This window comes from Saimiri boliviensis, chromosome 6 (genome assembly GCF_048565385.1).
Source record: "Saimiri boliviensis isolate mSaiBol1 chromosome 6, mSaiBol1.pri, whole genome shotgun sequence".
Lineage (NCBI taxonomy): Eukaryota > Metazoa > Chordata > Mammalia > Primates > Cebidae > Saimiri > Saimiri boliviensis.
In genome coordinates, this window is record NC_133454.1 from 36,895,717 (window position 1) to 36,910,293 (window position 14,577).

At 34.4% G+C, this 14,577-nt stretch overlaps 1 protein-coding gene across 4 annotated transcripts in view; it reads left to right on the forward strand.

Annotated features, from left to right (window-relative positions):
• Positions 1-14,577, forward strand: part of ARHGAP42 (Rho GTPase activating protein 42) — a 303,129-nt gene that overhangs the window by 255,798 nt on the left and 32,754 nt on the right. For all 4 annotated transcript variants that reach the window (XM_074400467.1, XM_039471250.2, XM_074400464.1 and 1 more), the window contains exons 13-16: positions 10,125-10,187; positions 11,160-11,234; positions 11,944-12,028; positions 12,666-12,724. In XM_074400467.1, coding sequence (XP_074256568.1) covers positions 10,125-10,187; positions 11,160-11,234; positions 11,944-12,028; positions 12,666-12,724 — 282 coding nt within the window. The remainder of the gene's footprint in view (positions 1-10,124; positions 10,188-11,159; positions 11,235-11,943; positions 12,029-12,665; positions 12,725-14,577) is intronic.

Sequence of the window (14,577 nt, forward strand, 5' to 3'; positions counted from 1 at the left end):
TAACAAAAGTTAATTTTTATTTCTTGGTGTTTATTTACATGCCATGCTTTATCTCTGATAGAGATTTGAGAAAGTTGATATTCAGCACACTTATTTATATATATAATTATATTTTATTATATATGAAATATTATATATTAATAACTATAATATATAATTATACAAATATATAATTATATGTTAACAAATATATAATATATAATTATATATAATAACATATTTATATATCTATATAAATATATAAAATAGTAGAGAGCTTCTTTGTCTTATTTTCTCTGCTCCAGTTTTCTTAGAAGTACAAGACTGAAGATATAAACCCTTCTTGCTGGTTTTAGTAGATAATGACCAAGAATGTGAAATATAAGGACCTTGTCATTATACATGGTATATGTAGAAAAAGATGTTTTTACTATATTATTACTGAATCATTGTTATGTAGCCATTCTTTATAAACACAGTTTATATGTTTTTTTATTGTGTTCTGAATCCTCTTTAATTACCTGCCAATTTCTTGCTACCTTTTATCTGCAGTTGGTCTAGGGTATTGTCATAAGTGGTTTACATAGTTATTTTATTTGATAATTAAAATTAATTTGTGTATTTGTTTTTAGGGTTATGTGTTTAACTTTGAAAGCAGTTCCAACTTTTATGTAATGCAGTGGATTTTGTCTTATGACTTCTAAATTTATTTTTCAAATAAACTCAATAACCTGGACATTTATTTTTGTTATTTTTATTTTTTAATAGAGATGGGGGTCTCATTTTGTTGTCCAGGCTGGTCTCTAACTATTGGCCCCAAGCAACCCTCCCAGTTTGGTTTCCCAAAGTGCTAGGATTACAGGCATGAACCACTACACCTGGCCGACCCTGACATTTAGATTGCTGTGGAAATACAAGTTACAATGGAATAAATAAAAGCTGGCAATGCACTCATTTGAAAGTTATAAATATTGAATGTATAAAAAGCCTATAATTTTATGTGAATTAAATGTTTTCTAGTGATTAACTTCAGAAATTATCAAAAGAAAATACATGATGTAAAAGATCTTTCAATAATAAATAACTTACAGTTTTAAAATTTTTTATAAATAATATTTTTAAAAATTATATTCATTTTTTATTCTTACCTTTACTTCCTTACTGGAATCAAGGAAAGTAATTAGTATAAAATCCTTTATTGCCAGCTTTTTTCTAATCACAGATACATTAACCAAATGGTAAGAGTTTTGGATGTACTGAATGTTCATTCTAAATAATCACCTAAAAAGTAATCTGCTGTATAAATTTCGTATGAGAAGAGTGTGAAATGTGTTTTCTAACATTAGTTTGATTGTTTATATCCACTGTAAGGTTAGTCCTTTCAAATTTAAATTACGCAAGGACAAATCTTTCTTATAAAACAGTTGCACCTATATACAGTATGTAGTAGGGCTTCTGAATGGTGGCCTAGTGAAGTTGATCAGAATATACTGATGCTTAATTAATGTACCACCAAAACTAATATACTTATGTTGGAGAGGAAGTCTGAATCTTTATGCAGTACAGAATCATTCTTTTGGAAATAGGTATCTTGCAGTATCAGCCACTGAAAACATCACTGTGCCTTCAATTATAATAATAAAATGGTGTGTGTTTCAGAAAAATTGTGCTCCTATAATGCATGTGTTTATATCATTTCTCACATTCTGGCTTTTAGTATGGTGAATTAGTTTCTTACCCAGTACTCAGCCCCTTGTGACAGAACCCATCTCCTCTCCATAGTAGTCATTACAGGCGTTCCCTGAGACATGTGCTCAACACAGATCTCTTATTCTTCTCATTAGTACTAGTAGGCTTTTGTTACCCATGGGAAGAGTCTTGGTCATAGAAAAAATACTACAAACTTCTACTCTAGTGCTTAAAGTTATGAATCATAAACTTCATTGTTACGTTTTATTTTTAGTATTTTATTTTCAGCCATTTTTACTTGAAGCTTGTTTTTAATCAATATGCAGATCTTATTTGTAATTGCACTAATTTTTAAAACTAAGCCGTTTTTACTTTATTTTCTTTTTGTAAATCTGACAGAATTCTGTCATTTGTTCATTTAATTGGTTAGGTTTCTTTAGATATATCAACTTATGACAAAATAGTAAATTTTATTCTCTCAAAGTCGCTCGAATTAACCAGATTTGTGATCCTGACAAATACAAATCAATCACTTTATAAATGCAGAGAGTAAGTATTATTAAAATTAAGTATTGTAAACATTCTAAATAAATACAAAATTACATATGATTTCAAAAGGTCTTACTACTTTTGTATAAACTAAGCTTATTAAAAATTACACTTATTTTTAGCTGTCACACACATGGTAATTCAAATTTGCTCACCCAAATAGAATTACCATTCTATTGAAAAGTCAAGACTACAGCAGGTTCTACCAATAAGAGAAACTCTGGTTTTAAGGCACAGGACTGGACACAATTTCCAGAACTTAGCTGCCAGGAGCTCTGGGGTGGACATTATGGTATTGCTAATTCACTTGAGTGAGGCTTTTTTTTTTGAGATGGAGTCTCACTCTGTTGCCCAAGCTGGACTGCAGTGGCAGGATATCAGCTCACCGCAACCTCCACCTCCCGCGTTCAAACTATTCTCCTACCTCAGCCTCCTGAGTAGGTGGGATTACAGGCACATGCCACCACGCCCGGCTAATTTTTGTATTTCTAGTAGAGATAGGGCCTCACCATGTTGGCCAGGCTGGTCTCAAACTCCTGACCTCAGGTGATCCATGCCCCTCGGCCTCTCAAAGTGCTGGGATTACAGGCATGAGCCACCACACCCGGCCCTGATTGAGGCTTCCTAAACATTCTTCAATCCAACATGCAATGAGGTACCTTTCAAACTGGTTGGAGTGATTTTCTGCCCCTCAGAATCTTGTTTTTTACATAAAATTTAAGGTAACCTATTACATTAAAGACCAAAATTTATTAATAGAAATCTAAGTCTCTTGCCCAGGCTATAATTGTGCTTCTTTTCCGTTTTATTATGTGTCTCATCACTTTCTGGTTATTTAATTGACTCAAAGTATATATCTACCATATTTCATAGTCAAGCACATGGTACTGTTAACCTAAGAACAGGGTCATGTTTTCTTCCTAGAGGTGTGTCCAGAATTTTATGTCTTGGGTAAATTCGTGTGTCAGTGATTGTGAAGTTCTCAGACAAATAAGTCATGTGAGCTCATTGTGTTAAGTGTTTAAATCAGTTTATATCTTTCTTTTTGTCAGCCCTTCTAACCAGTTTTTTTGCATATCATCCTGTTCTTGAGATCTTGTATTCCTTTTTAGTTGATATTTGACTCCCCTAAAAGCAGCATTGCATCGGTTTCGCTATGTAACTTCTCCTGTAATTGGTACTGGAAACCTCTATGAGCCCTAATTCACTGGCCACTTTGAAGAGTGCTCGTTTATATCCTCTATAATTAAGATGGTTTCCACTTACTCTAAAATACTCTTGTTCTCCTTTGGAAACTCAGTTTTGCATAATATCTGTTTGTGTTTTGAACTGCTGAAGATAATGAAGTTTAAGATGGTAAAATATAAAACTTAGGTAAAAGTTTGTTTTGCATACCATTTAGAAGTGACCATAATATCCCTGTCTTCACTGAAAATCCTACAAGCAACAGTGTAAGAAACATCCAATGTTCTAAAATAGGACCATATATGAATTTACAGGGAACAAATTCCATGGAATGAAGAATAAAACTATGCTGTGACTGTAGTTTCATGCTACTCTTTATAAGACTAACATGCAAAAGTCTTCCTACCTTGTATTAATAGTTACTCTTAATTTACCATTTTCAAAGTATGGATGCCATAAATGAGACTTGTGTGATTCAACAGATAAGGAAAGCTTGAATCACCTTTATGAAAAAACATCAAATAAAAAACCAAAATACTGGTCAAGTACAGGGTATTCAATTTACAAATATTTTTCTGGTTGTAAAATATGCGGCAATATCCTTGAAATTTTAAGACTCTGGGAGTGAATTTATTTTGGCAGTGCTAATGTCTATCATCCTTATTAAACAGTTGCCATTAAATTAACATTACAACCAAACTAGTCCTCAAACACATGCCATTCAATTAAGATTAGCACTAAACTAGTCCTCAAGTCATGGCACTGGGGACATTCTGTAAAAAGTAGTTCACCCATATGTTTTCCATGGTGCTGCCATTTTTGAATACATATTTAAAGGGAACAAATTATATTTTATGACATACCTTTCCTGCCCAAAGACGTTGGGACCAGTCATTAACAGAGGCAAAGGCAGCTAACATTTCTTCTAGGCTTTCTTTCTCTGACGTTTTCTACTGGTTCCCTAAGCCTTGTCCCCATTCAGACATGAATTTTGTGTGATGGCTTCTTAGCTGGTCTTTCAACCCTGGGTCTGGAGAAAGTGAGCATTGTGAAAGAAAAGGCACTTAGATCTCATTCTCTCATGCAATCAGTTTAACAATATTCCATTGTGCACCTACTCTGCTCTAGGTACTGTGAATAAGAAAAAGGAAGTTCTTTTTAATTGACATTTCCGCTAATGTCAGAATTTATATGTGTAATGACAAAGTCACCTAACATTCAGTCCTTATGTACAAAATCGAAGGGATTGGAACAGAAGATAATCTTGAAATTTCCCAGCAGCTCTAAATTTCTGCCTGTATGTTTCAGTGACTTTCCCCAAGTTTACCTGTGGATATATTCTCCACAGTAACAAGCTTTTTCTGCTCCTCCTCATTCTATGCAATTGCCATCTGTCCTGAATGTTCTTGAGCTTCATACTGTGGTATGAAGTTTACCTAACTAAACTAACTAAACTAGATAGATTAGTTCTGGAAGTTCTCAGACATCCCTATGTTGTCAACGTCCTTTTTCAACACATCATCCCTTGATCTTTGATCAGTTGCAGTTTTGTTTTTATCACAGAGACCTAGGAAGATTGTCATAGCTAGTGTGCTCTTCATGGGCAGAGCAGGATTAAAGAACAGTTTGGGTCTGGGCTATATGGAGAGTTAACTGCTCATCCTTAAGGAGAAGAGAAAAGGTTGAGCAGGTATCATGAACATTGATAAACGTACTGACTTCTTTTTTATTTATTTCATTTAATATATAGCTTGATATTAGTCATCTGTGATAAGGGACATTTTGATCTGAAACAGGAGAGGAGCAAAGTGAATTGAAAATTAAAGACAAGTGTTGCTTTGCTATGTCAACCTTGAGAATGTACTGTAAGGCCAAGTAGATTACATCTATAAGGACATACTAAGTTTTGAATTGCTAGGAAATTGAAGATACAAGGACTTTTGCTTTGTTAGCTCCATGGAAGACTATTCTTTTTTCTTTCCTCATGGCTGTTTGAATTTTGTTGAGATTAATAGCTTTTGTGCTGCTAAACTGCCTTATGGAAACTTTTTTTCAGGTTTCAATAAAAGCTTTATCCCTGAACAGTTTGCAGAGGGAAAAAAATAAGGTTTAGATTTAACTTTGATTGAATATATTAAGTTCATTAGGTCTGTCTTCTGCTTCTACCCTCACTCGTGAAGTCCAAGTATCGTTAATATTATAAAATTCCAATTATAATATTATAAAATTTGATAGTGGTTGTATTCTGGGTATCCCTCTGGTTCTCCCTAAAATGGAGGAGATACAGGGCTAGGGTAGAGTCTGAGTCTGGGAAAGTGTTCACAGATGTAACTCATGTAAGATTATAAACTCTAACCCTTATAGAACCCATCAGAGAATGTACTTGAACAGTCCTGGTACAAATCAGTAACTAGCACGCCATCAATCAATAAGCTTTTATTGGCTGCCTGCTCTGGGCCAAGCATTGACCTCTCATCAGCAATCCATACTTCTACTGTGTAGGATACTTCCCCTCCTTTCTGTGCTGTTGCCCCAGGAGTACCTTGTCCTCCACAGAAAAAGAATTATCATTAATTGTCAGCCTTTTCAATGGTGCAATTTGATTTAGTGACAACTCTTTCCATCAGTATTTGAATACTAAAGAGTTCCCAGGTGTTTTTTATTTTTTGTTTTTTGTTTTGGTTTTTGGCTGTTAAGAGGACCCGTTTTAATTGAATTCTCATTAGCACTGTTGCATTAAGTATAGTAACCCTTCATGGCTTTGCACGATTGCTCAGTTTCCATTACAGAATGTATTTGTCGTGACTTCCCTCAGAAATGACAATCCCTGTGACTACATCATCCACAGTCTTTGGAAGACAAACTATTTTAGCCATCTTGTCCCCTTCTCAGACCTCAGCAGAAATTGCTCGTTGCTCAAGTGAAGGCACTGGCTACAGTACCTTGCAAAGCAGCCATGAATGGGCACTGCCACTGCTGCTATTGCTGTCTTTGTTATGTGAATTAACAAGTCAGTAGTCAAAAGGGATATATTCCAGTTAAGAGAGGAAAAGTTAACTGTGTGGGATTGCCTTTATTTCAGTGAGTTTTGACACAGTGAATTAAGTTATACATAATGAAATTAGAACCGACCAGGTAATGCTTGGTGATAGATGATCCTCAAATCTCAGAGGCTGATGACAGTAAAGGTTCATTTGTTCTTTATTGTACATGTCCATATAGGTAAACGGTGGCTCTCTTAACATTGTTTTCACTCTGTAACTTGAGTTGATAGAGAAGCCTCCTTTTGTATCATTGCGCATCTCGAGCTAAGGGAAAAAGAAAATTGCCACATACTGACTCTTAGTGTCCTCTGGGTAAAGACACATGTCACTTCTGTTCATATTTCATTGTTAGTTCATTTCACATGACCAAGCCTGGCTTCAAGGGTGCTGAGAAATATATAATCTTGCAGGGAGGGACAACAAATATGGGTGAACAATGATTTCAGTCTGCTGTAGTCTGTTCAGCTCTAGTGAGAGGATATATTTTTTTCATTGTATTTATTGAAGTATAATGAGCACATAGGGACATTTCTTAATATCCAACTTATTATTTTTTCAGTGACTAGGTTCACAGGGCCTGCCTGGTGTATGCCTCATCTATGTGTGTTTGAAGAAACAGATCATTGCTGTATCCACAAATATTTTAAAAATAAGTGACAGTGATATATGCCTGTTTGAAAAACACTTGTGGTTGACAGTCCCTTAAGCCCCAGTGATTTCACCCATGCAGGAAGAATGACTTATTCACAAAATTTACATATGCAGAGATTTGCATTTTCTCTAGTCAATAATAATGATAATGATAATTGCCAACGCTCTATAGCACTTACTATAGTCTAAGCATACACTATTCTAGGAGCTTTGCAAATGTTCACTTGCTTCCATCTTTAAACAGTGCTGTGAAGAAGATACTATTTTTATTTTGTAGGAGAGGAAACTGAGGCACAGAGCAATTAAAACCATGCCTAGTAACAGAGCTAGTAAGTGGAAGAGTACTGCCCTCTCATCTAGTTAGAACTGGATGACTGGCTTCTTTTATAATTTCTTCTTACGTTTTCCTTCATAGAGCGGTGATGTATACTCAGGTGCAGACGGAAAAAAAAAAAAAAGCACTAGCATTGAATTAGGCTTTTTCCATGGTTAGGCAGTCTTCAGTGTTTCATTCGGTTTGTCTTCATCTTACTGCAACTGTTTAACTTAGATATTGTTACTTCCCTCGTTTTACAAATGAAGGAACTTGAGTTTATAAAATATTAGTGACATTTTCTTCACCTCAGACATACAGAAGTGTTGCTAGAACTGAGAACTGACCTAAGGTTTGCCTGGCTTTACACAAAGCTGGATACTATCTCTGCACCATGAATCTACTCTTTCAGTAAAAGCAAAGGATGATCAAAAGAAACAGAACTTCATGGGTTTGGTTTGTTTTGTTTTGTTTTGTTTTTTTTGCCAGCACAGTATATTCTTCCACATCTCTGAATTGATTAATAATGTTATATTTACTCACATGATGAGAGCTAAGTACAGGATCCATGGAATATGTCAGAATAGCAGCATCTGTAGAATAATCTTGCAGTTAGACTGACTCTCAGTAAGATTTTATTCTCTGTGATGAGCTTGTGACATGAGTTTATTAGAAAAGACTGGAATATTGCTGCCAAATATCCCAGTATACTTTGAGATACAGCCTGGTTATTACTTATTTTTCTCAAAATGAATATTTAAGAAGAAATTCGGTTTTATATGTCACAGCTGTCTTCATTCATTTTTGCTGAAAGGAAGTTCTATTGAAATTAAAAAAAAAAAAAAAACTTTGTCGTTTTCTCTTAATACATCCTTTTATTGAAAAGCAGAACAATGTGACCTCTACTACCAAACATTTTAAATGTCAGGAACTTGCAGTTTTAATTGATACAAAAATGCTAGTGTCTTGTTCTTACCTAGGGTTACATTTTTTGTCTGTTTTTGTTGTTGTTAAAACTGAAAATTAAATGATTTCTTGCTTTTCCATCTTACCTGTTTCCTATATTCAAGAAGTATTTAAAAATATGTGAGTGCTTAGTGTTATGCTAGGTATTTGGAGTTATTGGAAATAAGTAGTCTCTCTCTGATATCCAAGCAAAGCTTCACTCTCATGTAGGTAGGTCATCAGCTGCACTCTAATGAGATGCCATGGCTGTTCATTTTTCTATGTTGAGTTCATTCATAGTATTCACTGAGTTCTGTTCTCCTGACTAGGACGCTGAGTACAAAGAAAGAAATGAGCCAGTTCCCATTGATGGCAATACATATTATAGTTTTGACATTTTTGTTTCTAGAGTTTTGAAGTTATTTTTAAAGTACTAAATACATACATATATTTTTTCAAAATATCAATCCCCAAATGCCTAGTGAATTAAAAATGACAATTTCTGTCTTCTTTCCTCTTTCTGCTCACCAACGGTTTGCACATATTTTTGTGGAGTTTTTTCTTAGGAAAATAGAACAATCATACATACCCTCAGATTTTTACATTTTGAGAAAATAGCCTTTATTGTCCTGTCAATTACTTTTTTCACCTAACAGCACATAATAAATATCCCTTCATGGTAGTACCTCTAGTTCCATTGTTAGGCACAGATTTTTCAGACATGTCTGTCAATTAGTTCAGCTTCATGGGCTTGCTGTGCCTAGGATTTTTTCAGTTTTTAGTTTGTTGCTATTACCCTCTCTTGATTTTTATCGTAATTTTTTGATATATATTTTTTGTCTGGGGATCTATTTTGAGTTAAAAGAATGTGTTTAATCTGTCTTTAAATGAAAGTCAATTTTAAATTTTTATTGGTTTGAATTCTCTTCATTAATTATTTGAAGATATTTTTAAAGTCATGTCTCTACCACATGTGATGAAAATTTCTATCATGGTTCAAAAAATTTTGAGTTTTTCTTCTGGGTGTCAGTTGATATTTTTTAAATAAATGCTTTCTCTTTAAATAAGTAATCTAATTTGATCTGACCCCCAAACTCTTTGAAATTATAATTAGAATTGATCCAAAGAAAATCTAGCCAAAAAACAATAAAAATAATTGCAATTTCATAATCCTAGGACCTTTTAGAAATGTTCAGTGACTGACAATGCATGTGTTGAATCATTTTAAATATAGTAGCAAAATGAAAAGTAGAGCATGGAGCTTGGAATCAGACCCGAGTTAGAATCCCAACTGTAGAGCTTAGAACAGAGAGCAGAGAAGGTTTTCAACAACCCAGGGAATCATCTTAAGACTGCAAAGCCTTTTCTCTACCTCATAATGTTTTGAGAATCATGGGAAAGGACATGTGAAAGGCTTTATAATACAAGTTTCAACACATAGTAAGGATTTATTCTTATTGCATTTGCTTCTATCATCTGAAAAAAACACACGTAGTAAAGGAATAACACTAGTTTTAGGAAAAGTATATAAGATCAATGTAATATACTTTCTGTGAATGATATTAGTAGGTTGATATAATAACTGGTCGTGAAGTTCCCTCCTCTCCTTCTACCAGAAAATAAAAAGTCAGCCTGTAACCAGAATATTTGAAAAACTCAGTAAAAACCTCACTACTGTTGAGTCATAAAGGCACATTGAACAGAGCCAGCTGAAGTGGGGATGTAAGTTCAACAATAAATACCTAATGTGATTTCTCTCTTATTTTCAGTGTATTTGAATGAAGCAGGGTTTAACTTTGTGAGAAAATGCATTCAAGCTGTGGAAACAAGAGGTCAGTGTTGCCTGATAGGTATAGCATTCCTGTCATGTGTCTCATTTTTAGACAGAAACCTCTCAGAGTAGAAATGAAGATGTATTTAGTCATTTAACATGCGATAAATTTGAAGAGTGATATAAATGTATGTATCAGTATACAAATAGCTATATCTTGAGCTTCAGTTAACTAAAAATCATGCTTTAGGCATACTTGTCTTTCAACTTTTTTTCTAAAATAGCCTACCTGTACTTCTTGTTGATAAACTGTGCATTATTTATTATTGCGAGCCCCTCTTTGATTTTTTTTCCTCCCAAGCATTGAGGAGGTGAGATTCCTAAGGAGCTTGTCCTCACTCCCTTCCTTCCCTATATTCTTTCTTTCACTGATTTGTCACTGCCACAATTTTGGCACGTTTCTTCAGTCTAATCATCACCTCTGTCTTGAATTTCACTCCCATTAAATGTTAGACTCACTGTCAGGAAAAGTTGGCTAAAGCAAAATTCATATTGGGCTTTGGAGTTTTATAAACTTACATTTAAATGTTAAGTGCTGCCACTTCAACGTCTTGAGAAGTTAAGTGGTTGTTTTGAATTCTCTGAATCTGTCTCCTCATCTCTAAAATGAAGATAAAATGCCAGAGGACTTTTCAACATGCAGGAGGACTCCATGACTCTGAAAAAATAGAAGATAAGGAATACTGATCATCCCTTCCCATCTCCAATGCTTTTTAAATATTCGAATCATGGTGAATAGGCAGCTACACTTTGCTACTTTGAAAATCTTCAAAGACTTTCAAGTCACTGTTCAATGTCTGCTCTGGGAAATAGAAGTCTGATAGGTATTTCCAGGGTAGGTTTGCTAAAGTTAGACTGCAAAATTGGATAAGTAGCTTTCAAATTTTGTTAAGCGTTATGTCTGAGTTTCTAACACTCTGTACTTGCCAAGCTGTGTCTCAAGCCATTTTCTTGTGATTTTCCTTCCCATTAGGTATCACCATTTTAGGCCTCTATCGAATAGGAGGAGTGAACTCCAAAGTTCAAAAACTCATGAATACCATATTTTGTAAGTTTTGGATGAAGCAACTTACTTACATAATTTTTGTGATCTTATAGGTAATCTAAACTGTAGCCTTTGAGATGTAGGTTAGTACTTGTCTTTGAATATTTTCAAATGATATTTGAAGTTCATATTTGTATTTGGTTTCTAATGTTCATTTATAATAGATGAACAATCAGAATTTGAGGGGACATTTTAAAAATACTGTATTTTTTTTTCTCTCCCAAGTGTCCTTCGGTAAGCTAGAGATATAATAAGATGCATTGATGCTAGCTAGAGTCATTTGGAATCCTAGCTCAGCCGCTTGGAGGTTTTGTGACCTTCAGTAATTTGGTTAACATCTTTGTGTCTCAGCCTCTTCATTTATAAAAATAGGGATCATAATGGTGCCTGCCTCTTAAGAGTCATGAGGACTGAATATGTTAGTCTCTGGAAAGCACTTAGAAGCATGCTGGTCACATGGAAAGTGCTCTGTCATGTTAGCAATTAGCAATAATTTGATTTGGGAGATTTATTCCATAAGACATATATTTGAGGTTTAGTGCCGGCTTTTTATCAATTCACACAAACAACAATCCTAAAGTTAACTCTTGGCATTCTAAGAAATTAGTACCTCTCTCTTTTGACCTACTTATGTTTGTATCCATTTTTCATAATTGCAGAAGGAATATTTTGAATTGTTCAGTTTAAAACATCATGTTTTTATTCTTTCCAGCTCCTAAATCCCCTCCTGATATTGATATTGATATTGAACTGTGGGACAATAAGACGATAACGAGTGGGCTGAAAAACTACCTCAGGTGAGGAGGGTTGAACTCCTGGTACTCTGGGTGCAATCAGACTCACCCCTTGGGTACTAACCACGTGACTTCATGGAATCTGCTTCCAGAAACTTCACTCGGTAGCTCAGTTCCCTCACATAAGGTGAAATAGCACAACATGGTAACATTTACATTTATTGTTCTCGAACTTGTACTTGAATTTTTTTCAATAATAATTTTAAAAGGTATATAATATTTTGAGTACTGAATTAGTATTTGTTGTTTATATGAAGTTTGCGTATGGGATTTTCATGTCTGAAAGTTGTGTTGTTTTTGTTTTTTGACTATTGTTCCCTTATTTGTTCCTGTGGTAAAGTAATTCTTACACTGAAAAAAGTGTTTCCCAGTCTTTCCTCTTAGTGGAGTCGTGGAAAGAAGTACTAAGGGGCATTGGTGTCTTTGAGGTCTGCATTTGAGGTCTGTCCGTGGCCCTACTACTGGAACTCTATAATACTGACAAATCACCTAATTCTTTTTTATTTACTTATTTATATACTATTTTATTTTATTTTTTTTTAACTGATGAATAATAATCACCTAATTCTTAAAGAAACACTTAAAGTTTAGGGGATAAAATAGATACTACCATTCTAACATGTGCTTCACTTCTTTGTAGGTGCCTTGCAGAACCGCTGATGACTTACAAGTTGCACAAAGATTTTATCATTGCTGTTAGTAAGTATACTTGCATCACATACGCATTATAATTGATGTCGTTTTATGCTGCCTTAGGCAAATATTACTAGTATTGGCTAGTGAAGATTTTTTTCAAATATTGCTTAAAAAGTTGTCAATCTGATATTTAGCCGTTTATAATGTGTTTAGAAGCCAGTAAGAAATTGCAGAATTAACTGAAATATTTTGACACTTAGTAAGACCTCATTGCATAATAGTCTGATGATTAGAAAGAACCATGAGGAATTATTCTAATTTTATTTTACTTGAATGACAAATATCAGTTTCTTATAGGAGCAACTAAGCAGGACTCCAAATATGTACAGACGGTTACATGGCTGCACATGCTCGTGCTATATTCTCAATCTGGAGATGAGTCAAATAGTTTTGGCAGGAAAAAGGTGCTTCTATCGATCCCCTCTTTTCCATATTTTATTTGCGATGATCGCATTTTTGTCATTTGTTTAGATCTGTGACTGCCATCATGTGATATGAATAGATAGATCAATTTAAAATATTAGCAGGGATAGTTGGCATATGTAATCTGAGAAGTTGGTAACATGTATTTGTAAACTATTGAGACTGAAGTGCCAGGTACCATCTGAGCCCATCACAGCAACTTGTAACAATTAAGAGCTGGCATTTCATTGTTAAGATGTATGAGGTGTGACTGCAACTAGATTATTTTCACAATCCAAGGAAGAAATTAGTTGCATGAGTTTATTTGTACACATTGTAATGTCACAGGAAATGTGTGCTGATAAATGTGTCAGATAAAGTTGAATGACCTTGGTTTTCAATCCAGCATTTATGACTGACTGCATGATCTCACATAAGACTATACTATTTAGTTTTCTCTTGAAGCTCTCCACTCTATCTTCTCTTCATAGAAATCTTTGTAAGACAAACAGGACTGGAGAAAATACATAATCTGACTTCTTATTCTATGAACTAGGAAATCAGGACCCAGAGTGGGCAAATAACATGTACAATGACACTAATAAATTCATGGCAAAATCAAGTCTGCAAGCCAGTTTTTTGTTTGTTTGTTTTCTGTTTTTTTGTTTTTTGTTTTTTGTTTTACTCAACCTAGAACCCTTGCATATAGACATTTTGCTTTATAACAAATGAAATTTGAGCTATTTGGCTAAAATGGCTCAATGAGCTTATTGTTTTAGTACAAGTTTTTGGTCACAAGTTTTTCTCCATTTGCTTCTGTGGAAAATGATGATGATATTATTATGATAATATTCATGACCATGATATTTAAAATATATTATAAGAATTCATCTTCTGTCTGGACCTAAGATAGCAATATTTACTAGATGCTGAGTAAAAAATTAGATTATTTCGTTTCAAACAGCAAAATTCCAGCTCAGTATTTAGATCCTAAGAGGTATTTCAGTGGATTCCTTGGCAGAACAGAGGTCAGGGTTTCCATGAGTCTGCAACCAGAAACTGCCTAGCTGGGATTTGACATTTCTCTACTCACTCTTTCTGGAGGATCTCTCATCTTTGTTCTCTACGGTATTTCTATCATTCTCACTTTCCTTCCTGGTCAGATTTTCTTGGAATACATTTGGTCACTTCAGCTTTTATATTATCTGCCTTTTCATATATCCAGCAGAAAGATCAGAGTTTTGATGTCTCCAGTCCACTTGCTAGGTGAGACCTCATGTTTAGCTGAGGCAGACTGTCTCCTCACCCCATGTCTAAATAGCTGGGCCCAGATGAAATAGTAGTTCCATAATGTAAATCCTATGAGTCAAGGTAATTTCTGGAGGAAGAATTTGGTACAGTGGGCAATCACCCCAGAATTTATTTGCTACAGTAAGAGAATGTTAAATAGCTTT